A 26,915-nucleotide genomic window follows, 5' to 3' on the forward strand; every position below is an offset into this window, starting at 1 on the left:
AGCCCCTCTCAGTCCCCGACGGCAGCAAGCTCTAAACTCTAACCTCCCATGCCCTGGGTTGTTGAGCCACTGGACCAGCAAGTTTGCCCACAGCTTAAATCTAATCTCTCAGCAGCAGCACGAGCTTGGAGTTTATGAACAGTAATAAAAATGTCATTTTAACAGCTCAGCTCCTGGAAGGACCCTGGGAATCCATCAAAGCTCTGTTTACTGAGTAAAGCGAACGCCTTTTCCCAATCGATGAGAAGAAACTCAGGTGAATCGTGCGCACCCCTCCCCTGATTTCCTATCGGGAGTCTTTTAGGGACATCTGAACAACTAAGGATCAGTATTTTTGGAGAGGGCACTTAACACTGCAAATGCCCAATCTGCTGGAGGGGCCCTCGATAAGACACCAAGAGCAATAAGGACCCAGCTTGAAAGCTCTCAAAATCCAAATGCTCCTGCTCTCTCTCTCTAAAGCTACTGGGTTAAATTCACTCCTGCTGTACGGTGTAACTCCCATGAAAAATTCTACGGCAGCTGCGCCCACTTACATCAGCTCAGAATCTGGCCCACTGGCTATTTCACTCCCATCAAAGCTATAAAGCCCCTTACAGCACTCAAAGTGCTTGGATCCCAAGGATCTTGGGGAGCCAATCTTTTTGGAAGCAGCCTGTAATCAAACACTGGATGATGTTACCACTGACTAGGTCAGAAAATGCAGAAAAGGGAAACAAATGCACTGCTGGCATGGTTTCCAGCGGACTGTCTGCCATGAAGGCAAAAGCCAGCTGCAATGTTAATTATTCATGATTCTTGGCTTGGAAGGGAAGGAAGAAGGGAGTCTATGGAAGCCAGTCAGTGATGGAAAATTTGCATATGCAGATAGTGGAACAGGAGATGGGGGGCAGGCAGCCCTGGTTCAAGACAAACAGTGGCTGCATCATGTTTCAACATTTCATGACATTCTGTACGGATTTCCCCACAGCAGCCATCAAAAGTCATCAGCCCGTAGCTCAGCAACAAGAGTGTGTGTATAGAGTTACACTGTGCCGGCACAGACATGGATCTGTTTTGTACAAGACTCAAGCCCATTCAGGTGTTTCCTTTTGTCACAGTATATTAGAGGTAGCATGGTCTGGAGACATGAGCAGGGCACTAGGGCCCAGGACTATTGGATTCTATTCCCAGCCCTTCTGCTGACGCTGCATGATCACTTGTAAGTCATGGAACGGCTCTCGGCCTCAGAGTTTCCTCAGCTGTAAAATGGGGATAACTGGGGACACTCACTGGCGTGTCAAGAAGCCTAGTTGGTTAGGACCAAGAATTTGATCAGGGAGGAGGGTTTGGTAATGAGCTTTGAGATACTTGGTTAAAATCCATAAAAGTACTATCGCGTCAATCAAGCAGTTCACAGCAACACCCACGACAGTGAGGTTTGGTTATTAGACTTGGCAAGTCTCTAGCACCTTCCATCCAAGGAGCTCAAAGTGCTTTAAAACATGAACAAATTAAGCCTCCCAGGCCTCCAGAGGAGGGAGACAAGAATTTAAAGGTGAAAACGAGGCAGAGAGATACTCTATGACATGCCCAAGGTCAAAGCCAGGGCCAGAACCCTAGAATTCCCTTGCTCATCATCATCCTGATGCATGCCATTTGAAATGTACAGATTAGGGCAGGAAGATCTATTACTCAACATGATTCCTTCACTATGTCCTTACTCAAGAAGCTAGCACGACATTCAGGAAATAGCACCTCTGCTCTCTTGGCAGCAGACCCAGCCATTTGTCTTAAATTTAATACAACAGCCTTGAATCCTGAATTTACATTATATATCGGGAGCATCTTCTCTCTCCCCAGCATGTACCGTTCCAAGATGGTGCTCTCCGATCACTTTCTTTATTTGTACCTTGAAGCGGAGTGAGCTGTTCCGGCAGACATTACCAGCCACAAGGAAAGTATTTCACTTTTATCGTGGGTTTTCTGGTTTGGTAAGAATGATTCAGATTGTTAATAACTCAATACACCGAGTGAATTCATAAAGAACCCTCCTCTCTCAGAAGTCAATGGGAAGTTCTGCACTGAAGTCACTGGGAATTCTAGCGAAGTCAGGACGGCAGTATTTAGCTCATACCTCAGTGGGATGGGAAGAAATTGACCAGGAGGTGAAGTGAGATGAGATGGAAGGAAGAGGGTTCAAAGGAAAATAATCTAGTTATATATTTACCCTAGAGCATAGATGGTTCAGTTCCTTGAGTGCAGGACTGGGGTCCTCAAAAGGGACCCAATATTAAGTTTGGGTAACAGCTAGTAATTTGCCTTGGACACTGTTTTCACAACAGGTACTTTGTTTTGCACACACATTCCCCTGTGCCCCAGATCAGCCTTGTAGAACCGGAGGGCTGTATCAGTTCATATTGTACCATCCCTTTGGTTTCTGCCAGGAGGCAGTGCATGAGTACAGGATCTCTGGCCACTCCCATGGCAATTTCCCCCCAGAGCAGATGCAATCTCTTGCCCCCTGTCCCACTGCCATATTCTCAAATCTAGGTATAGATGGTAAAAACTCACTGTATTGCTCTGTGCCATACTTTACAGATCCTACCTGGCAGATTTGTACATAAAGATTCAATAATTGTAGTTATCAGCAATTGTGCTTCCTCTGCTATTGCTGCTTCCCTCCATGCACACATGTACACACCCACGTACATACATCAAATGGAAATATATCCTTGGCTGAGGGCTGCTAGGCATCTCTTCCAAGACATTCTGTCTCACTGGCTCAAATGTATCCCTGGTGTAAACAATGGATTCAATGCAGTTACAACCAGGATGAGGTTAGCCTGTTGCCTCTGACCTTCCCCTTGTAACACAAAACTTAGACACTCACGTGACTGGGTCAGAGCTCCCTAGATGCAAATCCTAATGAAAGCCAAGACTGAACTTCATTTGTGCCTAATACGTGAAAGCAAGAAATTAACATTTAATATCGTTATAAAGCCTTCTGCGTCCATTTCAACCCCCCTTAGAGACACTTCTGCTAGGCCTTTCCGCCAAAGCCCACCCCATCGGAGGGGAACCCTTGCCGTTTGTATCAGCCATTCAGCAATAAGTTTAAAGAAACCTACTGACCTTTCTTTGCCCACTGGACAGTTCCCTCACCGGAGTGCACATAATTTTCAAATTCCGTCTGCAAGACCGTCGCCCGTTCCCGCACTTCCTGGGGGTTCGTGCCACGGGATTTCTAGGAGGGCGGTGGGAGGATTAAAGGAAAGACAGAGTTTGAGTCAGGAATAATGAAGCAGTTTAGAATAGATTTAATAACAGTAAAATCACACAGTAACCACCCCGGGGCCAACGAGGGTAATCCTCTCAATATTACTAGGGAAAAAAATATGTATAGATAAAGATGTTAAAGTCAAAGCAACCAGTGAGCACCGCTTCGTGAAGGGAGCAAATCAGGTTTAATTTTGTGTTTTCTAACACCTATCTCATATATTTTCCCCCCTCTCTTGCTAGCAGCCACTTTGGATTCACCGATTCAGCTTCCAATCTTGATTACAGCAGAGTCAGTCTGGAGTGGAGTTACTCCAGACTGACACCACTGGGCCCAGTTTTCTCTTGTGTTTTAGAATGATGTTATTCTAAGTAAGACAGGGAGTAAATCAAATCAATCAAATCAATCCATATAACCAGTCCCGCCCTAGGACAATGAATTAAAACCACCCACATTCGTTCTCTCTCATTCCCTATCAACTTCCTGCTCCTTATTCTCATCTTCCCTGATCTTCCTCTCCCTACACTTCCTTTTTCATTCCCATCTACTTCCCAGGACCCTCCATCCAAGCTGCTCTCTCCACTTCTTTCTTCCACTCTTGGCCTACCGCCTTCCTAGACCATGAACAATCTCTGCCTTCCTGCACCCTAAGCGCCCTCTCCACTTCCTTCCAGAGAGCCCCTGTTATGCAATGACGTCTCTGCACTTTCTCATGCGTGAACCATTGTCCCATGTATTGCATCTGTGCACGGTAGACAAGGGGCTCTAATCATTTTACTGGATTTGGGGGAAAAAAGGTCTCTATATAATCTCCAAGCTACAAAGCACAGCAGACCAAATTGACTCCTGGTGATACAGGGTGCAAGGCTGACTTCAATGCCGTCATGTCTGCTTACACCTGTGGAGAACTGAATTATTAACAATAACTAATCTGATGAGCTATTTCGCAGTCGAGGGTCCATGCAAGGATTTAATATGCCAGAAGTGGAGCCACCTCCCCAAAGCGGACATTTGTCATTGTCATTATCAAGTTTCTACTGATGTGAAACATAAAACTTTTTCTCTCTCCCCTTCCCACCCTCTCCACTTTTTCTTTTGTTAAGCCTCACAGGCGGCACAGAGTGTCACCTTCCTAGCGTTTTTTAATATGAATGTGAAATTAGCGAGGTTGCCCTTTCCCCTGGCGGAGAGAATCCTCTGTTATTAAAAAGTAAAGCACTTTAATAATGAAAACTTTTTCTCTTTTTCCTGTGTTTTAACTGTTTAAAATTAATGAGAAGGGCATAACAGTTGTCAAAGCGATATTGAAAGCCGGGTAGCCAGGACCGAATAAGCACGAAAATCCCTCCAGAGTGTTAAATAAACAGTGCTTCAGCCCTCTCCGAATCCCTCTGTTGGTTATTGTATACATTCTGTAACAGCACTCAGAATAGATCTGAGCGCTGGGGAGGCAGAAAGGTTTCAGAATTCCAATAAAGGCCTCAAATTAAAGACAGCCTGGTGCGAATTCCAGGAGAAAATTAAAGAGACCTCAAGCTTAAGTGACAGGTGACTTGCTTCTGTGTCACAACTGTCAGGGGATTTAGTGATAATATGGCAATATATTACAAAGGACTTTTCTTATTTCCCCCTTTAGGCTTCAAAATGAGGCATCTCTTCTTGCTGGTGGAAGGAGGGGGGGAAGTAAGACTAAAACGAGGGATAAAAACTAGTGCATAATTTCCGAAGTGTGAGGTCAGCCCAAGAAAAATAAATCAAAAAAAGCAAATGGAAGAAAACATAACGTCCTTAGAAAACACCTTCCCCCCTCCTCTCCTATCCCCCTCAACCCCGCCAGAAAGATTTCATTTTAAACTTCCCCCCTAATGGGCATGAAGAAATCTGGGTTTTGATTCCTGCCTTGCAGGGAGGTTGGTCTTAAAAAAAATAAAAGATCTAAATTTAAAACTGACTCAGAGTCGAGCAGTGTAAAAAAAAAAAACCCACCGTACACCACTGTCTGAGGCTATGGACAGATAAAACGAGTGGATTGGCAGCTACAAGCAAGTCTGCATCCTTTACACACTCAAGTAAATCTCATTCCTGAGAGTATCCCTGATCAAGTCAGAGAGACAATACACCCGAGGCCCTTCTACCATATGCCAAGGCCCAAAAGATAACGTATTGCAGTATTTGCTTGGCTGTTTCTCCTTCTACATATATTTACTGCCTCACTTAGTGGAACTAACCTTTGTAACTCATGGATGCTGAACTGTGTGTTGCGTGTATGTATGTGCTATGTTACAGACTCCACCTCATTTACGAAAGCCTCTACTACTCTTGTGTTTGTACAGTGCCTTGCGCAATGGGACCACATTCTTGGCTGGTCCAGAGGCACTGCCATAATAAACATAATTAATAAATAATAATATACACAAAGAGCAACTAATTTTATTTGCGCATTTCATGACATCACAGAAAAAAAAAGCAACCATGCTAAAAAAAAAAAGATACATTATTTATTTCATAAGAGAGAAACGTATGTCTATTAAGACTGGGGTTTTTTTGGGAAGGATACTGGAAATCTCCAAGTTCATTAAGGAAAAGGGTTAATAGAAACGAGAACAGGAGGGATTTTCTTATGGTTAAAAAAAGAAGGGGGGGGGGGATAATACATCCTGCTTCTGTGATGAAGGATGTTGTTTTAATAACTTTTTTTGCTTGGCTGATTCCAACCCTCTTGCACAGTCCCCAAAACCCACCAAGGTATTTTTTTCTAACCCTCCCCCCATAAAAGTTGAAAGATCAAATTTATTCTCTTTGTAGGTGGGTGAACAGTCACGCACCCAGATGTAGCCACATATATATTTTATGTGTCTAAATATAAAATATACATTTTACAGGCACTTCAACTCACTCCCCAGTTGCTCACAGGAGCCCAAAAATGTGTGTTCCAAAGGGGTATTTATAATGGACTTCAGTCAAGGCGGTGAGAGACGAAAAGCATTATAATGAGGACTCTGTGTGCAGGAGTATCACATATACATGACTCCATGCGTGGAGAGCTGATAAGGTAAAGAGAACTCTGTAACTTGCAAGCAGCAAAGTCATGACTGGGTTAGGTTAGATCCTTCATAACAAGCGGAAATTAAAAGTTGCAGTCGCTGTCTGTTCCACATCCAGTCTATTCTGTTCTTCGTTTGCTGTACTGGCTCTATGGAAAAGTCCTACAGCATTTAGTAGGGGATGATAGCCTTTCCATAGACCTTTTAGAAAGCATCCTATAGAATTTGAGAGAGAATTAGATCCCTGATATAGAATGCTACAGGCTGCCATAGAAAGGACTGCATCCTCTATTACATTTTATAGGCTTTTGAAGAGTAATGTCTATAGAATCCTATTTAATGTCCATAGAACTATATTGGTTTCATCCCTATTCAATTTTTCAGGACATTCCCGTAACAAGATATTTCTTCTCTTGGTCACTGTCTTTTAAACCTGTGTCAGGCAGCACCACCAACTTCCCACAACTAGGGTGAATCCCAGCTCCACTGAATTTAATGGCAAACTTCCCATTGTCTTAAATGGGGCCAGGATTACAACTTTAGACTGGCAAGCTCCTTGGGGAAGAGATCATCTTTTTGTTATACGTACCGCACCTAGCACAATGGGGTTCTCTAGACGCTACCACAAGTAATGAATGGAAATACTAACTGGTTTCCAAATATTGGTTTATTTTGGTGTGGTTAGCGGTTAGCCTTATTCTACAGATGGAGAAAATGAGGCACAAACAGTTTGTTAAGGCCAATGTTTTCAAAAGTGGCCACTGATTTGAGAACCCTCAGTGGTTGGGTTCTCAATTCAATGCACCATGGGCCTGATTGTCATAAGCTTCAAAAGAGCTGCAATTGAAAAACCAAACCAAAACCTTCCAGAGAAATATTTTCTCTTCCCAGCCAACACGATTACACTGGCCCAAGATGGGTTATATACTGCCCTGGGCCAGTGCCAGGTTTTAAGTGGGGTATCTTTAGAGCCAGCAGGGCTAGAAATTGGAGTTTTGTAATTGTTGAAAGGGGATTCCAAGTCTCCAAGGGTACACACAAAGCTTACTTCCAGGCAGGAGCGTGCACAGGAATAAAATATGACCATTTTTGGAGGGGCACATTCTGTGCCCCTGCTGCAGTCCCAGGGCTGGAGGAGCTGTCAGCTCCCCCCACAAACCTGGGGCCAGAGGAGTTCTGTGCCCCACCGATTACTGTGGGGAAGGGACATGCCCCTGCTTGCCCTCCCCCATGCACGCCTCTGCTTCCAGGGATACTGGACTTCAAAGTAGTGACACTTTTATGCATAGAAAAGGTACATTAGATCATTTTTAGAGAATGCAGCAATCCCAAACTCACACCAACAAATCCTTTATCCTAACACACACGCTTATTAAACTATGTATTTGTTAGACTACTTTACAGACCACACTCCTGAACAATAAGGATTTGTTCCAGTCAACATACAACAGAAAATAAAAAACAAACTGTATATACTGTATATTGACTCGAGGAAAGGGCCAGAAAGACATGGTATGACTAGAAATGTCAGATGATCCACAGATCTTCATGGCAGAAGATGTATGGCATAACAGAAGGAGGACTCTTTTTCAAAGGCATGGGAACACCCACAGTTGCCGTCAATGGGAAACTTGAAGACAGCGCACAAGTTGAAGACTGTTGGCTGGTGTAAGGGAACGAGGGAACTGGCAAATTAATGAGCAAGTGGAAAAATAAACCTGGATAATGCTTGACTTTCCCTCGCATTCTATCTAAGACCTGGGCTCTTGAACAGCAGTCCTCTCAATTTGCTCTAATGACTGAGAGATCCCTTGCAAGTGTCTCCATTCTGTGAATTAGCAAGGAAGGAGCTGATCCAAAACCCACCAATGTCAGAGGAAAGACTCCCATCCGCGGCAATGGGCTTTGAGCAGGCCCTACGCAAACAAAGGTGAAAATTAAAAAACCCTGGAGAATGCATCACAAAAATGTTTATTTACTTGGAGGACTGTTGTACAGTTTGTAATCACTTAGAATATTTCAGAATCTGCCAGCTAATGGACTGCAGTAGGTTTGTAAAAAAAAGCAATGCAGTTTCTTTGCCATAAAAGCCCTCACTACGGCACGGCTTGCAGTGAAATCTTTGCTGAGAATTGTAATGGGACATTTTGGAGCAAAACTTTCAAGGAACAGAGATTAGGGAAGTGTGGAATAGCAAGGTTCAACTGTCATTTTGCCCTGCCCAGATCATGGGTTTGCTAATACCTTGTCTTGAAGAAACAGAGCCAAGGAAAAGCTTATTGGTCATGCTTGGTTAGGAAACGTAAATTTAAGCAATTCCGAATCAGAACATTTGCTCACCTGGGTTCCCCATCGGCGCCCCTTGAAACGATCGTCTTTCATCAGGCTGGACAGAATATCCTCCATCTTCATTTCGGAGACACTGACGCAGCAGAAAAGGAAACAAAAAAATGGCGATGTCTCATCTTTTCCCAAAGACAACGCGCAGCTTTCTTTATGGCTACGTCTACACTGGCAATTGAACAACAAAACTTTTGTCTTTCAGAGGTGTTAAAACCACCCCCCCCAACCCTCAAAAGACAAAAGTTTTGCCATGACAAGTGCCTGTGTGAACAGCGCCGCTCGCTGGGAGTAGAAGTTTTTTGTCGGCAGAGAACCAACAAACAGCGGCTACATTGCGCGACTTTTAGGGGCATGGTTGTTGCAACACAGCCCTGTCACTAAAAGCTGTGTAGTGGAGACACAGCAGCAAAAAAGGACTCTCTCTCACCAAGAAGGGGATCAGACATACCAGGAAAAAAAAAAAATCTCAGAAATGGCAGGGGCAGGGGGACCCAACGCAAAAAATTTCAGCCTGAGAATCTGGCTGGCATGCTGCACGCCCGACTTTCTTCTTTTTCTTTCCCCTCACGTCTCTCACTTCAGCCACACACAAACACACACATAACTGACACAGAACAGATGAGAGACTGTGGAGAGATGACCTGAAATGAGAATCTAAGTCTCACTGAAGTCATTTATTTTTTATTTATATTTTTTTCAATAGGGCCACAATTTTACTTCAAATTGCAAAACATTAAACAAAGAAGGTCAAAAACAACAAATACTGGTGTGGTGCATAACAACATAACAGTAGCCATGGGTGGGAAGTGAAGAACACCACTGTAGTCATTTGTCTTGATTCACACACTCACCCTCACATAAGTCTTCAATAATTAGTACTTCCAATTTTATTTTAAAATTAAATTTTTATTATTACAAAAAAGAATCAAGAAAAAGTAAATAATATTAGAATTAGTTAATTAAACCAAAAGTACCAGTAACTGGGTTTTTTTCCTGGTATTAATTAATTAATTTTTTTTAGACTAATAATAATAAATAAATAAACTATGACACTCTAACACACATCTCAATGATCAAAAAACTTTAAAAACATTAAAAAAATGTGCAAATAAAAATAAATAAATGTGCACTGTGGTGCAGTATGTGAGAGAATAGAAGAGAGAGAGAACCAACCCATTCAACCAATCTCTCTTCATTCTCTCAGTCTCCAGCAGCCTTTCCATCCCATGGCACCGGCCGCGGAGGACCGTGGCGGTGGTGGAGAGCTCATGGATGCCACTGAACATCTTTGCAGTGTCGCTGCGCGCGCCGATGATGATGATGTCGGCGCATGCGGGCGCGCCGTCCGCGCCGCCCGCGCGCGAAATGCAGAGATTCGGGGCGACGCGCGACCGCACGCGCTTTTGCGCAGCAAGAAACATTTTGTTTTTTTGATCGGCCGATCACCGCCGCCCCCCATCCCTGGTCTCCTGTATAACCTGTATAACATTCCAGCAACAGACCTAAATAAAAAAAAAATTCTTTCTTTAAAAAAAAATCCATCAAAATTTAAAAACTGTCAGTGCTCAAATTACTACAATACCCTTTAAATTGTTGGATTATTTATTAATTACTTAATATTTTATTTTGTATTTTTTCTCTGAGTGTCTCTAGCTTCTTCTTTCAGTTCAAGAATCAATCAGAATCTCATTTTTTTTTGCTAGCTAGAAGATACTATCAAATTACATTTGTTCCACTTGTAGAGATTATTATAGAACTCAATCAAGTCCTTTATAACCTTCTCCAATTTATCAACTCCTTCTTGAATTGTGGACACATTGATGGCAGCATTCATAGCAGCAGCAGTATTATATCCAATTATAATAGAAAATTAGCTCTCTTCTTCTCTATATATCCCCCTGTTTATATATCCCATATGCATATTAGCTCTGGACCCCAAAAGACACAGCTGATCATCCAACATAGCCCCCAATCATTTTCAGAACCACTCCCCCCCAGGGCAGAGCCCCCCCCCAGGGCCCCCCCGCATCCCATTCTATGTATCATATGATATGTTCCTAGATATATATTTGGATCATATTCTTATGCCATATTAAATTTGATTTTCCATTTATTTTAACCTATGTCAGTGTGTATTTATATACTTATGTCTCTCTTCATATTTATTTACTGTCAATTTTTGTTTTCAATTTTGATTTTATTATTTCTTTGTTTTTTATTTTAAATTTAAGTATGCGATAATAATGTTAAACAGCATAGGGCAAAAAACAACAAAAATGAAATGGACACACACACCATACAATACACACAACACAACACACACACACACACACACACACACACACACACACCACACACACACACACACCCCACACACCCACGAAAACAAAAAGCTCTAAAACAGGTTAGTCTCTATTCTTGCTTTATTTGCTTTTGCTTTTACAAACACTCTTTTAGATTTCTACACACACACACACACCACACACACACACACTCTCTCTCTCTCTCTCTCTCTCTCTCTCTTTTCACCTTTTTTTTTTTTCTTTTTTTTTCTTTTTTTTTTTTTATTTTTTTAGTTTTTTACCTTTTAAGTTTTTTGAATGATCTTAAAGAAGTGAGAGCCAGAGTGAGAGAATGATGTGTTTGACTAGCAAAGGTGGGTGGGTTTTCTCATAGTAACAACCCCCACCCCAATATTGTAATGTGTAATAAAACAAAAAAAAAAAAATGGTATAAATTCATATAAAAAATATTGTAATTGAAAAATAATTTTTGAATTTTGTAAAAATGGACAAATATTTGGCTGTAATATTTTAATTTGAATATTAACCAATATTTATTTCTTAAAAAATCACTACAACATTTTTTTTTTTTTCTGGCTGCACTTGCTAATTTTAATTTTTTTTTTCTTTTTTACTTTTTGTGTCTATGTGACAAAGCTTAGAGCTATTTTTTTTTTCCCATCAGCTTAAATAAAACACACAAAATTTTTTTTAAGTGTTTTTTTTTTGCAAGCATGTTTTTTGACTCAGGCCAAAGACCAGACACATGGCTGCATCCACACACCAGCAACAAGTGCCCCAGATCAACAGGTGACTCCAACACACAACACCCACTTTCTCACAAGAAAGGCACAACAAAGACACAACAAGGCACATGCTATTAGTGGGTGCTGGGTGTGAGGGGGAGAGAGGCATAATAAGTGGTTTGGTGAGTAACACAAACAAAAGAGTGAGGAGTGGCAGTGCAGGGGGTTGGGAATGGAGTCAGGTCTGGGTCTATGTCTATATCTTCTATCAATGATTGAGATAATGGATTGGAGATGAGATTAAAACTTTAATGAGTAGAGATAAGGTGGTTGGGAGTACAGAATTAAATTAGAGGATGGCACAGAGAAAAAAAGAAATCACTGAGAAAAAAAAAAATGAAAAGAAATGAAAAAAATGATAATTCAAAAAGACATATGAAAAAATTAAAAAAATGGAAAAAAAAAATACTGGCAAACACAAGGAAATAATCAGTTGTGCACATACAAAATGGGAAATGATGATAATGAAGGGGGGGATAATAAAAAAAAAAGTAAAAATAGTGTGGGAAAAAACAAGCTAAAAAAAAAAAAAAAAATACAATTCAAAAAAGCAACAGTAAACATCAAAGAAAGAATTAAGAAATAAAAAAATGATTAAACTGAAAAAATAAAGCTTTTTTTTCCAACAAGATTGATTGGGTTTTTGGTGTCAAAGAGAGAGGGAAATGGAGCAAAAATTGGAGAAAGTGTGTCAAGAAAAGAAAAAGAAGAGAAAAAAAACAAAAAAAAAAAAGGACTGAGAAAAGGAAAGAAAAGAGAGGGAAAGAGAAAACTGAGCAGGACATGAGAGCAGTTTTTAGATTAGACAAAGGAAAAAAAAAGAGGAGGAGAGAAGACTGAGAGGAGGAGAAAAAAGGGATGGAAGAGGAGGAGGGAGAAAGGACAAAATAGAGAGGAATCAGTAGAAAAAGAGGGTTTTTAGGAACATAATGAAAAAGGTTAGAAAATCAATAAGGTTCTGTCAGGACTAGAATCAGGTTGGAATTAGAATGCTCTGGAGGGTTTTTTAAAGAGGGGAAAGAGCAGAATAGTCTTAGCAGTCTAGATGAACTCAGATGAAGAGCCTCTAGCCAGGGGACTGGAGATACATGACTGTCCAGGACTGACCCTATCCTACCCATCAGAGCCACCTCCTCCAGAGCCTCCAGACCTGCAAGGCAGCCTACACATAGCCAGCCTGGAGATCGATGATGGAGCTCATTGTCCCCAAGAGATGCCTCAAACATGACTAGGATCAGCAAATAAAGATGCTAGAGCCTAGAAGAAGAGGCTAGGGAGAGAGGAGTCCAGGCAGGGGAAAAGCAAAAAGAAAAGGAAAAATTTTGCAGCATTAATTCTAGCCCCATTTTTCAAAGCAAACTTAACCCTTCCCATTCTAACTTTCTGCAATATTACTCCATATCAACTTCTAACTGGCTCCATTTGAAAAACTGAACTAGCTGACTTTGACTGAGACTCACTTCAGGAATGTGACTCGACACAGCCTTTTCAAGCCCAGCCTCCCTCACTTTGCCTGAGCAACATAGCCTCAAATTTTTTCTCCCAAGCAGCAAGACACTTTTCTTTCTTTCTTTCTTCCTGATTCTTTTCAAAGTAAAAAAAAAATAAAAATCAGCCTTTTTCTGCCAAAAAGTTGCCAAATTCAATTCCGTGGAGCCTTTTTTAAAGCAAGAGAAAGTAAAACACAAACAACAAACAAAAGACAAGCCAGTTGTTTATTTGAGTTACTATGGATTTATACCTTTTTTATCTTTCCAGATACAAGGAAAGTTACTGACAGTAAGGAGTCTGGAAAAGGTTGTTTTATGTTGGATGTCTTTTTGTTTCTTGTCATTTTTTTTGAGGATCTCAAAGGTATCAATTTTGTTTTCTTTCAAAATTTATTATGAAAATCAATCTCGATCCTCACAATATTCTGCAAGACAGGGATAAAAGTAGTGACTTGCAGCTATGGAAAAAGTGGCACAGACAGGTTAAATAACTTTTCCCAGGTCACATAGGGAATCAGTGGCAGAACCAGGAATGGAACCCAAGAATAAATACTGACAGCTCCACAATTCACACTGCTAAATGCAAGCAAGGCACATGGGAAAGTTTCCCCCTACAGTTCTGCTTACGAACCTTGATCGTGACCTGCAGTACCACACCGTCCCTGCTGTTTCAGTCCTACCCAGTTAAAGGAACCAAGGTGAACACAACCTCTTGCAACATCAAGTTCATGACATGCCGAGGAAGGAGCAGAGCCAGTCCAGAGAAGTTATGATTTGGACCAAAGGGTTGTGAGTTATGGTTCTGCATTGGCCAATATCCCAGCCTAGGTGGAATGCAAGCGTCAGCTCTTATGCAGCTAGGAAATCTTGCACAGAGATGAGTCCTTCACAGAGAATGTAGAGGTAGAGAAAGGAAAGGGGAGGGGGGGAAGGGAAGGAAGGGAAATGGAGCATAAAAAGACAACTGAGGATTTTTCTGTTTGTTTTTGAAAAGCATAACAGTAAATTAAAACATAAATGGCAACCACTTAAGCAAGAGAAAGGCATTTCTCCCCATATCCCCAAAGGTTGCTCTGACACAGCTATGAATGAACATGTCAAGCCTTTGACATTGATTTGCCTGAGATATGTCACCCCCTTCTCCTCTCTCCTGGCGTGGTGCCAGCTTGCAGCCTTATAGATATGCGAACTCAGTTCACAGCGGGGAGCATCATGCAGAGGAGGAATGGGGGGATATGTAAGGGGGGAACGACTCGTGCCTTCACATGGATGCGCTTTCCTTCATAAATTAGGCAGCCGTTAAGAGAGAAAGAAATTATCTGATGGCTGTCGAAGCAGGCGCGGCTAGATTACACTTGAAGGAACTAAAAGAGACATAAGCAAAAAATATATATATCCATATCTCGCCGACTTTCTTATGCTTCTTGCTTCCTTCCTTTGAAGGAAAATCTTTTAGTTACACACAGGGCTGAGGCAGACCATTTTGGAATCTAACCTTAAAAAGAAGAGGGAAATACATATGAAATGACGGGGAGAGAGAGAGAGAGAGAGAGAGTGTGTTTCTGGCTAGGGAGGGAAAACGTAACATTAAATTACGCAAAGCAAGAAAACAAAGTTGCAAAGGAAACCATACAGCATTCCTGAACCCACTGGGTATTACCGTTCTCAGCAAAGCCAAAATGGAACGGTTTTGGCAAAGCCTAACCCTGCGCTGAGATTTTAGAAGCCAAATAACGACTTTAGGTACAGGTGAAAATTAACTGCGAGTGATTTCCGATGTCAAAGGTGGTCATTCCTAATTCTGAAATAGATTTTCATTCAGGAACAAGCCGCGGCTGCTCTGATTTGTTTATGACTGTCAACAGTTTTGAACCTAAACCCAATGCCCACTGGGGGAGGAAAAAAATCCTCCTGGCCAGATCCTCAGCTGGCATAAATCAGCACAGCTCTGTTAATTTACACCAAAACTCCAGCGACCTGTCTTGCCAGTTGTCTTCCTAGAGACACACATTTTACCTAGTATTTTACATATTGATAAACCCATCGGGACTTTATTTAAAAGCCTATTTTAAGTTAAGCAAAGAAACAAAATACAAACCCAAACAACTTATGCAGGCTTCATAGAAAGATATAAAGAAGATCCGGGAACAAAAGTTATCATGGCAGTCCAGCGCCTCTTGTCTTTCGCCCTCTACCCTAGTTTAAATTGTCAGGAATATCACCGTAATGCTCAGTTTATGAAGCGTGGTGGCAATTTGTATGGATGGCACTTGCTGCCCTGAGCTTCAAGCTGCCTTTCCGAATCTTTCGGTAATTCATCAGCACTGCTCTCTAGTCTGTTGCCCCCTCACATACGCTGGCAGGATGATTTGGAAGAGAACAAGATATGCCACTACATCTACATACAAGCCAAGCCACCCGCCTGTCCCAATTAGACACACATTTCTCCGATCAGGTAACTGTGGGTGAATTACACTCCACTCTTCTAGAGGCCCGTAATCCTATGGCAAGCAAGTTTTATTACGAGGATTAAATTGAAAAATCAGACAATATACTCAGTGTTATTTGGCTGTACTGATTTCAGAAGAGCTAAAATACATTCACATACACTTCCTCCGGTCAAGCTGTGGCACATAACATCTAAGGACACCCAAAGAGCAGCGGCCAGCTCAACAACAGGTCTCCTTAGCCGGTATAACTGCTAGCAGGCTCAGAAGACGCTGCTCCTTAAACTTGTCAAAAATACCCAAAGGGATGAAACTTTGTTAATTAAAATTAAAGTAAAATAAAAACAGGCAGTTTTACCTCTTTACCCCTTCCCCTCAAACAAACAAAAATACAACTTTCCAGATGGAGTGAAAAACTCACAATAATGTGGGATTTCACCTTTAAAATGTCAGTGCTACTTGTTACATGGGGAAAAAAAACCCAAAAAACCCACAACCCTGTCAGCTTAGCCCTCCATGTTTTGCTGGTGTCTGCTTAATTGATCATTTCCTGGGATGATGGATGGCTCTTTGTTAGACCACTACATGGCTCACCACCTAGAAGAATCCGGCATTTGTTGCCAATGTTAGTTTATTTCAAGAATTCAAAACCAAATTAGAATCTGGGCAGCTCCACCCCATTTATACACCCACAATATAAAAGCCAGTTCATGTGTGTATCATCGTTTACGGGTCTGCACTGCAGTGATTTGACTTGGCTGTTGTTTTGAACGACAAGAGACATTGATACGAGGAGCACAAGAAGGCGTGAACGTCCAAATGGTTTGGGACGTGGTGGCAGAATAAAGAGAGCTCCAAAGCAGCAGTGATTAGCAAGGATGGGAAGGATTCACTCTAGGATGCACAGCCCTGGTTAGAGGTAGGCTCCTTCCCTCCTAAATTGTGAGGAAGACTTCAGTGTTCACAACAACTTCAGGACCGATGGCTCCCAGACACAGGATTCCTATTTATACACAAAGCAGGGAGAGGCAGTGCAAACTTCCCCCACCTCAATATGCACCTCATGTTGGGTCACCTCTAAGGGTCAGAAGGCAATTCAGTCTTCATGACATGTTCCTCCTTGGTTTTATTCAGGAGGGAGCCGAGAGAGGGACTAACAGGGTGGTGGGTTTTGTGACGTGGATGCTTGTCCATTGAGAACTAAGACCTCATTTCATGCAGACTGCTGAACAACCATCCATATGTAGACTCTGGGCATCCTTACTAGCCTGTCTGGCCTTCCTCAGCCCTACTTCCACATTCTTTGACTAGCCACAGCTGGCAAGTGCTACTAAAGCCTCTTCCCCGGGCTTTGCCAATACACCTCACTCTTCGCCTGCAACACTCATGTCATCCCAGTGCCGGGAACCTGTACAGTTCTACCAGACTCTCGTAAATAGGACTTGCAACAGTCTCTACTATTGCAGTCCTGAGCCTAAACATATGGCACAGCTTGGCCAACTCTCTCTCAGCTGTGACCTCTAACTCCCCAGTTACGCCAGTCCTGGATCTCTGGTGAAGAGACAGCATGAACTCTGACAATATGGGCAAGTGTCCAGTAGCCATTAGAGACGCTCACTTGACTTGTGACCTCCAGTAGGCAAGGTCTGAATGCAGGGCTTTAAAGGTAACAATTGTGCACAATAGATCCCTTCCTTGCCATCCCCCCCACAGTAAATTTGTCATACTGATGATTTTATAAGGTTTTAGTTCTTTCTTTCTGCCATTCTGTGGCTAGTCCTGAAGCACAAGAATTAATAACTCTTATTAAAACCTGTACAAGACCCAGTCCCTCTGCAAGTGCCATGGAAGGTTAATTAGCTGAGATGAGCTGAAACTTTTGTTCAGGTTTCTGACTCACTTAATCTTGTGAGAAGCCAGCGAGTTGACATATTCTGCCTCCGAAGGAGTCAGGATGAGCAAGCTGTTCCCGTGACAGCCAATCCGAGCCGTCCTCCCAATTCGGTGGATGTATTCTGCAGGTGAAGCTGGAGCGTTATACTTCAAAAGGAAACATGAGAGAGAAAAGGAGGAATTAACAGAACACAGTGGTGTTAATTATAAACAAGGCACCTTGTCTATTAACCTAGAAAGAATCCGGGTGCCTTGCCTTCCTTAGAAAGGGGCTGTTTATAAAGAACCCATCGGCCTGATCCCTGGAACCATCACTCAGCTCAGCCTCATCAGCCATAGCAGGGTTTTGACATGAGAATGTGACACATTGGCCAAGTTTCAGATAATAGGACAGTTTCCCCATCTCAATGTCTCGCTTCGCTTTTTAAATTTTATTTCTACACAGGCTTGTCAGTAATCTGTTTGCTTTTTTTTTTTAAACAAGATTGCCCACACAGAGCAATAAGCTGCCTGCAGTACATTTGGGAGGAAAGCTGCCAGGAGAAAGGAGAAGGATTCAAATTCAAAGTCAGGCTAAATTGCTCTGGTTTATTTAAAGTGAATCAGTGCCAGTTACTCGGCAGAAAACAACCACAAGCAAAGTACAGGGGTGCAGCATTTTATGTTGGAGGTAGGTGATGGATACAGACCAATTGTCTTTCCATCTCTACCCATCAGACACTATTAACGTTTTGATTAAGCTCCCAGTAATAAACCAGTGACACCCATTTACTTCAATAGGCATTAAAGGTGCTCATCAATTTGCAGGATCCGGTCCTATAAAGTGGGGACACGTCTTCCCCCAAACATTTTTGGAAAACCAACACACACAGAGATACTGCTTAGACGTAAGCCCTCTGCAGTTTACCTGGAAAAAACCCAACAACCAAAGCCCATTTTAGTGTTTATACCTGCGCCCTTTGGCAAAATCTCCACTGGCTAGAGGTGTGAATAAGATGCTGTGAGCAATCTAATTGCTCCCTGCAGGTCAGTGCTCAGGGACACTGCTCTCATGACAACTGAGCTTTCGCCTTCTGGACAAGCAGAAGTCTCCCAGGGCCTTAGATAATTTGCACTGTGTTCAAGCATTGGCAACTATATCTCTGGATAAATAAATTGGGCCTGCAAACTAAAGACTTTGCCCCCATCCTCCTCTGACTAGCTATCTTTTTTAGCTAAAATTAAAATCAGACTAATTACATCAAGGGACGTGCTAGAAATTAAAAGGCTGTTACCCAAGTGTTACTAAGGAGCCATCTACACTGCTGCTGGGAGGCAGCAGCACCTTAGATCAGCTGTCCAGGTACGTACCTAGGGTCTTGGGCAGGATTATACTTCGGCAGCTAGTTTGAGCTGCCGTCACAGCCACACTGCTATTTTTAACATGCTGGCTCGATCAAAGCTAGAGTGTGCACAAATTACACCCCCCCAGCTGCAATGGAGATGGACCCTTAGTACGTGAAAATCTTGGGCTCAGTATTTTTCCTTGTATTTTTCAAAGTCAACTTGTAAAACTTACAATTATTTTAAAGTTAAAAACAATATTTTACACACACTCCTCTCTCCCTCAGTCCTTGAACTTACAACCTGCCACTTATTCCGGGCTCGACCCAGTTCCTACTGAAAAGAAGGGCAAATCCTGCTGTGGAACAAGAGGGTACCTGGGAATCCTGGGACTCAGAAGGAAGCTTGGGGTCTGTGGGAGCAACTGCACTTACGCAGAGTCTGCAGGACTCGATCTCGCATGGACCCCCGGCTTTCAGGGATTGTATCCAGGTATACGAGTATCAATACAAGGTTTCACTTGTCAAAACACGAGTGTATATTTATTTACACGCGCACAAATGAAAACCTACCTGAACAATCCATGTGACCTGAGGCAGGTCTAACCCTCGTGCTGCGACATCCTTTAAAAGTAAAAAAAAAAAACACACAATTTTTAAAAACTGCTTAAAAAATAAAGGCAGATACAATGCACTCAGAATGATCAATATTGGGGGAGCTGCAGAGTTTAAGGCTATGGGAGTTCTACATACTTTGTTTTTTAAACTTTCTATCTGTCCCCACTTAAACAATGTTTATGAGTTAAAACAAACAAAAGTCGAAAAAGGGTTTTTACAAAACCAGAAATATGTTCATTATTTTGGGCCAGCTCTTAACAGATGTAACTATACCCATTTCAATGGAGTTATGCTGATTTATGCTAGTTGAGTCTTTGGCCCTTTAAATTCTATGGGAGAGATTCTGCCACCCTCATGCTGATGACGCCTTGTTTCTTGATTTGTGCCACTGAAGAAAACGGAAGTGCTCAGACTGTAAGATACCACCCAGTGTGACTAAGGGTGGCAGTACGTAGCCCTGTGAAAACAACGTTACTGTTTGAATTTAAGCCTCCAACGCAATGTTTGCAATCTGGATGCTGCAGCTTGTGTTAGTGCATGAGAACCTAAGAGTGGAAACCGACTTGCCCGAATTTACTTTCCAAGCACCTGCTTCTTATTTAAAAGGCCAACAAGCACCTCAGTAGAGACCAAGACTTGCAGGGAGCAGGTGGGCTCCTCCAGAAGATGGGACCTGATCTAGCCATTTGATTTACACCGAACGGGTTTTGATTTGGAGCCATAAAATTCAACCCTGAAGAGAAGGGTCTGAAATCCTGCCGCTGCTGGGAGAGTTATATGAAGCACTGGCTAGCGAACTGGCCCACCAACTTACAGAAGGACTTTTGAGTGAGATCCTTTGACATACCCACAGCCAGTGCAGATTACAAACAAACCTCTTCAAACAGGTCTTAAGGTTTCAATATTGCCCTCCAAAATAGCTTCAAAATCCCCATCCCTGATTTCCTGCAGCATCCGTATCATCCTTACACATTCCTTGGATTTAGCAATCGCCCCACTCAGTACAGTGGAGCTATGCAGATTTGACTCCGCTGGGAAATGTTTTGGAACACATGTGTCTTTCAGCTCGTTGCAAAATAGGACACATTAAGAATGTAAGCAGGAGCCTAATGTGCTAAAAATGTGTCAGCCGCCCACTGAAGTGTTTTCATGCAACTCCCACACATGTGAAAGACTAGGAAGCCGAAGTTGCAGCAGCAAAGGCCTTCCCATGAACACCAGCCAGGTTACACTGTGGCTCCAAGTGAAGTCAAACAGGAGCCACTTTGCACAGAGCCCACTTAGGGTGTGTGGACACCTGCGGCTGGCCTGTGCCAGCAGACTCGGGCTCATGGGGCTTGGGCTGAGGGGACGTTTAATTATTATGTAGTTGTTTGGGCTCGGAGCTGCAGCCTGAGCTCTGGGACACTCCCACCTTGAAAGGCCATGGAGTTTGGCTTCCAGCCTGACCCCCGACGTCTACACTGCAATTAAACAGCCCCTTAGCCCAAGTCAGCTGGCACAGGCCAGCTGCGGGTGTCTAACTGCAGTGTAGACATACCCTTAGAAGTCAACACATCCTTTCGCTCTGAAGCGCTCATTATGAAACGGCTCACTCCTACAGTCAGATGAGCAGATGTGCAAAACGTCACATAAGAACATTAAAGCAAATAAATAAGGAGAAATCAATTTTGCAGCAGTATGGGACGATCAGAGAGGCCAATACCCCCTGTTCCTCTGATATGTGTTCTCAAGCCCCAGGCTGAGAGCCATTGCTGTAAATAGCATTATCCCCATTGTATACTTGGGAAAACAGACTGAAAAATAAAGAGGTTAGTTCTTGTCCTAACAGTGAGTCGGGGTAGGAGCTGGGATTAGAATTTAGGAGGAGTTCCAGGCTCCCAGCCTCCTGTTAAGTTCGTTAGGCTATGCTGCCTTCTCAGTATCAGCAGCAGGATTCAGTTTAGTTTGCTAATTACTAACATTTATTCTCTTGAGGATTATACTAGCCTTTTAAAACGAGGTCATGTGATTTACTAGTAATTGGAAAGCTCTGCAAACCTTCAAAGATTCCTCAATATCAGCCCACGGGGGTCTCCTGTGGATCCTATTCCTATAAACTGTGTAATGTGACAGCAGCACAGTACAGTTAGGAGGTAGCACGCTCAGCCTACTCGCCTTCTGCTGCTGGGACACCCCATATTCGATGAGATTCTTACTTCATGAACCTTCATAAAATATTCTTTGGGAATCTCCACTGGGGAGGTACCAGACAGAGCTACAGAACTGTGGGGATAAAGATCCATTTTACAAGCACTAACTAAACTAGGTGGTCACATTTAGCTGTTCTCAATGCTCCAGAGGTGACATCCTGGCATCAGTGAAGTCAATGAGGTTTAAATTTGATTTCACCAACTCCTTCAGTTCCACCCAGCTATTCGATTCCATTCTTAAGACCCAGTTAATAGAAGTGGGATTTACCACACTCAACAGAGATATGAGAATGAGCGTCGACTTGCCCCGGTCCACTTTATAACTAGATACGCTGCCAAACTCAATGAGTTGAAGCACACCAGGCACAGTACAATGCATGTCAGTAATGAACATGCTGATATCATCTCTAGTTCAATCAGGGCCAACGAGGGGGGGGAGGAGCCGGTAAAAATTACCGGGGCCCCGGTCTGGAAGGGGGCCCGGGGCCCGGCTTCGTTGGCCCTGTTTAGCCAGTCCGCCCTTGCTGGGGGGGCCCGAAAAATGTTTTTCTCCAGGGCCTGAACCCGCTCCCAGCGGCCCTGAGTACAATTAGGGCCAGATTTGCACGTGGCCTCCATTACTGCAGGTGGAGTTTTGTGCCCACAAGTAACTGTCCCCATGCTTTTGAGCCCCAAAGAAACTGCTGGTGCAAATATCAATAATTCCACCTCTACCCAGCTGATCTGAAACACAACCAGGTAGCTATCACTTAGCTACGAAGAGCCAGGCCTGCAACTCAGTGAGTGCAAAAAGGAGACCAGAGTTATGTGTGGGCACAAGAACTGCTCCTGCAAAAACAGAGGCTGGGGCTGAAAATCTGGCTCTTAACTTCACATCTTTAGTGGAAACGACAGAGACCCAGGGATTAGAGGTGAGAAAATACTATTCTGCCTCCCTGAGGAAGTCCAGAAGATCTTCCATTTAATGCTTCCCTTAGTTTTTCCAAGGCACATGACACAAGCGAGAAAATGCCCTTTGCAGCCTATCAACACCACTCCTTAATCAGCTGTAGGGATCCCTGCTGGCCCAAGCCAGGAGCTCCTCCTCCCACCTGGTGCCTGAGTGCACTGCCTCTCAACAGCGATGGGCCTTCCAGCTGGGAGTGGGAGGAACAAGGAGGCTATTTTACAGGAACGATGTGAAAGGAACAGCTATAGAGCAAGAAGGAAAAAAATCGCAGAAGCCGTATATGTGTGTTTTATCTGATCCCATCTGCAGCTAGACTGGAAGCCGCAGAAGGGCATGGCATCAGGACTTATCCAGCCTGGGGAACCACTGAAATTGGTGCAATTTCTGCTCTCACCGTTTCTTGTCACCAGACTGTGTTAGTTGCCTGTGGCAGGGTGAGGGGTCGGGAAAGTGACTGAGGAAGCTAAACAAGGTGAATTGCCACAAAACAGTACAGATGGACATGAAACTTTTGCTTGGGCCTCGGTTCACTCGGTCGCTCTTGTGCAACCTAATGACGGTGAAAGAAATCAGTAAAGTCGCTTTTGAAAGACACTCAATGGCGAGGTCTTGAAGACCCTGGGCTTGACAATTGGTTGCCTACATGAGGCCTGGAAGTACAGATGGAAGGCAGCTTGCTCAGGTGCCAGGCTGTCAGTTGGATTAAAATGACTCATTTATTTACCAAAGAACCTCACAAAGTGCTTTAGCTAACAGGGAGAGAGGGCCGAACAGCTCTCTGAGCTGGGGAAGGAGCTATCCTGCTTACCCGGCCTGCCAAAAGTCATTACTGCCGAGTGTGGAAAGCCATCAGCAGGGTAGAGACCCCCACCGGCAGGGTGACAGATTGGGCTGCGTAATCAGAGGAGGAAAGAGAGAGCACAGAAGCTGTCAGAGGCGAAAGCTCTTGGCTGGGGCCGCCAGAAAACTGGCAAGATGAGTTAGCGTGACTGAATAAACAGCAAACAATCTCCAAATGATCTTTCCTCTCTCCCTGGAAGAGATGAACTTGTTTAAAAGGCACATCCCAAAGGAAGCTGAGCAGAACTTTAGCTGCAGGAAACCCTGGGAGAGTCCCAGCCTCTCTAGTCTTTGTTTGCCAGCCTACTTTGCATGGCACAAAAAAATAAAAAATTATATTATATAAATAATAAAAGAAACAGAGCATCCCAGGGACTGCCACCGTGGAAAGATGAGTGAGAGAGATGCCAGAGTCACAGAGAAATAAAAAGGAGGAATTTCCCCCCCCCACACACACACATCTCTTTGTTAAGTAACAGAACCCTGTGTTTAGTGAGCAAGACCTGGCATCTTACGGGTACAAAGCACGTAGAGGGCTTTGTAGAAAAGGGGCTGGGAACTCCCCCACGTGAAACATTTTCACTGCTAGTCAGGGAACGACAACTTATAGAAGGCACCGGCTGTCAGACAGAGCAATGAACTAGTAGGCAGGAGGCAGGCACATTTCCTGGCTGCCCCGGGGACGTCTGTGTTAGGTGGCACCTGCAGTTCAGGAATAGTGCTAAGTGTCTCTCTTTCCCTAAGGTATTTATATGGCCCACATCTTCCAGACAGGGCAGTGAGGCACACAGAGAGACGAAGGGCTTGTCTGTGCAAACACTTCATTTGTGATAAGCTGGGGTGTGACTTGACCCTGCACTAGTCCGCACATGCTAAGGATCCATGTGGATCCTGCAGCTAAACACTAAAAGCTCCTTCGTGTGCTTTAATCAACTCCCATTTCACAGCGGGGTAGGTCAAAGCACACTAGGGAACCGTTAGGGTGCAGCAGCAGTGTCCACATGGACAGTTAGTGCTCAGCAGCCTAGTGCAGGGTAGATTTGTATCCCGGCTTGCCACAAACTACGTGTTCATACAGACAAGCCCTCTGACATCCTCAGGATCGCAGAGGACGGCTGTAGTAGAAGAGGGAACAGAATCCAGGTCTCCAGAGTCCCACGAGTATCTTTCTTCCTGTTCCCCTTCATCTTATTTATCTTCCCGTCTGTCTCCACCCTGCTCCCAAGAGCCAAGTATCTTGTAAAGGAGGTTGTCGTAGACTGCGTCTCCTCTCCCAGTCCAGCTTCCTGTTGAATTGTCTCTTCCAGGAGCAGATACCCGGCAAATCGATTCATCTCCATCTCTTTGTCCAAGGCTCAGTCTCTGCTCTCTACTTCTACCTGGGAAGAAGGTAACTGAATCTTCCCGTTCTCTCACTTCCCACCCAGCCCCACTGCAGCTGGATCCTGTGAGCCCAAGGAACCAACACCAACTTCTCAGCTGTTTATAAAGGGTCCATGCTGAGTATAAATGTACTTAACTAAAGATCCCCAGCCCAGAGACATACTCCTGCAGCCGCCTAGTCATGGCTTGAGACAAAGGAACAAAGCAGGCCACAAACCAAGGAACCGCTCCTGTTTATAAAACAGCCTAGTCCTCCAACTGCCTTTGCCCAGATTTGTGCTAAAGCTGATCACGGCACATAACTAGAAAGCAACAGGCTGTTTTAAGGAAGCAGAATCACCCACCACCACCTGCTGTGCCCTGGCGTGATCGGGTACAGCATTTGGTATGCACTGCAGGTCTTAGATGTGGAGAATCACCCAGGTAAAACCATGGCACAACGATTAGCAGGAGGAAGAGTGTTAAGCCACCAGCTTTTCATTTCTGTGGATTCTGGGTTCCAAACCGGGATCAAGTTCCAAGTGAAAAGGAATTTTCAAACCAGCCCCTTGCGCCATGTGACCGGCTCAGAAGAAGTGGGAATGTATCGAAATTCAGGAATGAGGTGCATTTGCACAGCTGCACCATGCTCACTATAACGCTCCCTAACTTCTGTGGGTGGATTTTGCAGCTCACTGCCCTTGCACTTCATCCATCCACTTAAAGCAGATCTGAATTTGTGCACTGATGGGGGACGGAGGGACCAAAACTACAGGATCGATAACTTTGAACATACGCCACACAGAAAAGACAATGTGTTTATGCTTCATCTGCACTTCTGCAGAAAAATGGAGCAATATGTTGTTAGCAAATCTACATTTACTACCCATTGAACCTTCACACAGCCTTGCATGCTGCTTTGTGAATTGCAGTTGGCCTGTAATGAGCTACTTCCTTGAAAATACTTTTAATTTATAGCATGAGCACAGATTCTAGTAAATAGCAGTGATGTAGTATTTAGCATTACCTGGTATTACTTTCAAAGTATTTTACAAACATCAGTGAATTAATAAGATTTACAGCCCTCCTCATGTCGCGGTAGATAAATAATCTCTTGATATTGCCAGGGGAAACTGAGGTACTGTGACTTGATCAAGGTCAAGCAAACGGAAGTGAGTTCCTAGGGCCTGGACTAGCATCAGATGGGCACATTTTGCAGGTGCCACAATCTGGGAGAAGCAACACTGCGAGTCAAAGGCTCCTCTATGCAGGCTTGGTAATCCCAGTGCAAACTATGGCTTTTACATACCATACAATAAACTACACACCCCACAAACCTGCCACCTTTTTCCTTTAAGAACACAGCAACGAGAGTAATTTCAGAGCTGGAGAGGGTTTCTCGGCTCTAATTACTCCCGATCACTGTAATTTACAAGTTTGCCGTGTGTCGAAATCACCAAGATTCACACGTTTTCAGATCAACAGCTGCCACTATTAGAGAGCAAATCGTGCAGCCTTCTGCACCATTGCAGCAGGCTAGCTGTGGCACCGACGGGTCAGAAGCTAGAAGTGGAAGGTGCCACATCTACACCAGGGTGCCAGCAAACTTCAGCAGAGCATGGCAATTCCCCTCCCCACCCCTGAAGGAAGCTTGAAGGGCAAGCCCTGGATAGCAACAAAGCAAAACACATTTATAATGAAGTAGTCCTCTGGCTGGTCTTCCCTTTGATCCCTGCATGTTTGTGTCCTTAACCTTGGGATAGTCATCAAGTCAGGACAGCTTTTCGTTTACTGCACATGTAGGGCAAGTTGCCACAGACAGACACATTTTCCAAGACATGCAGGTATACAGACACTTTACATATGGTGCCTTCCATGCAAGGATCATAAAGTAATTTACAAAGAGCGGCAGAGTTCCTATTCTACAGGTGAGGGAAACTTCAGCATACAGCAGATAAATGACTTTCCCCCAGAGAGTCGGGATTAGATCAAGGTCTCCTATCACCCAGTCATCTGCTCTAACCTGCAGACAATACTGCCTCCCAGATCAAGACCCATATAGTCTTTT

The 26,915-nt window shown here is 43.6% G+C and overlaps 1 protein-coding gene across 4 annotated transcripts in view; it reads right to left on the minus strand.

Moving 5' to 3' along the window:
- Nucleotides 1–26,915, minus strand: part of DDX31 (DEAD-box helicase 31) — a 97,119-nt gene that overhangs the window by 19,355 nt on the left and 50,849 nt on the right. For 3 of the 4 annotated variants that reach the window (XM_039506657.1, XM_039506658.1, XM_039506659.1), the window contains exons 17-20: nt 19,460–19,510; nt 17,572–17,711; nt 8,644–8,725; nt 3,115–3,226 (exon numbers count right to left, since the gene is read on the minus strand). In XM_039506657.1, the coding sequence (XP_039362591.1) occupies nt 3,115–3,226; nt 8,644–8,725; nt 17,572–17,711; nt 19,460–19,510 (385 nt within the window). Of the gene's footprint in view, nt 1–3,114; nt 3,227–6,057; nt 6,520–8,643; nt 8,726–17,571; nt 17,712–19,459; nt 19,511–26,915 lie in introns of those variants that run through there. The other variant, XM_039506660.1, reaches the window with a different exon arrangement.

This window comes from Mauremys reevesii, linkage group 19, assembly GCF_016161935.1.
Source record: "Mauremys reevesii isolate NIE-2019 linkage group 19, ASM1616193v1, whole genome shotgun sequence".
Lineage (NCBI taxonomy): Eukaryota > Metazoa > Chordata > Testudines > Geoemydidae > Mauremys > Mauremys reevesii.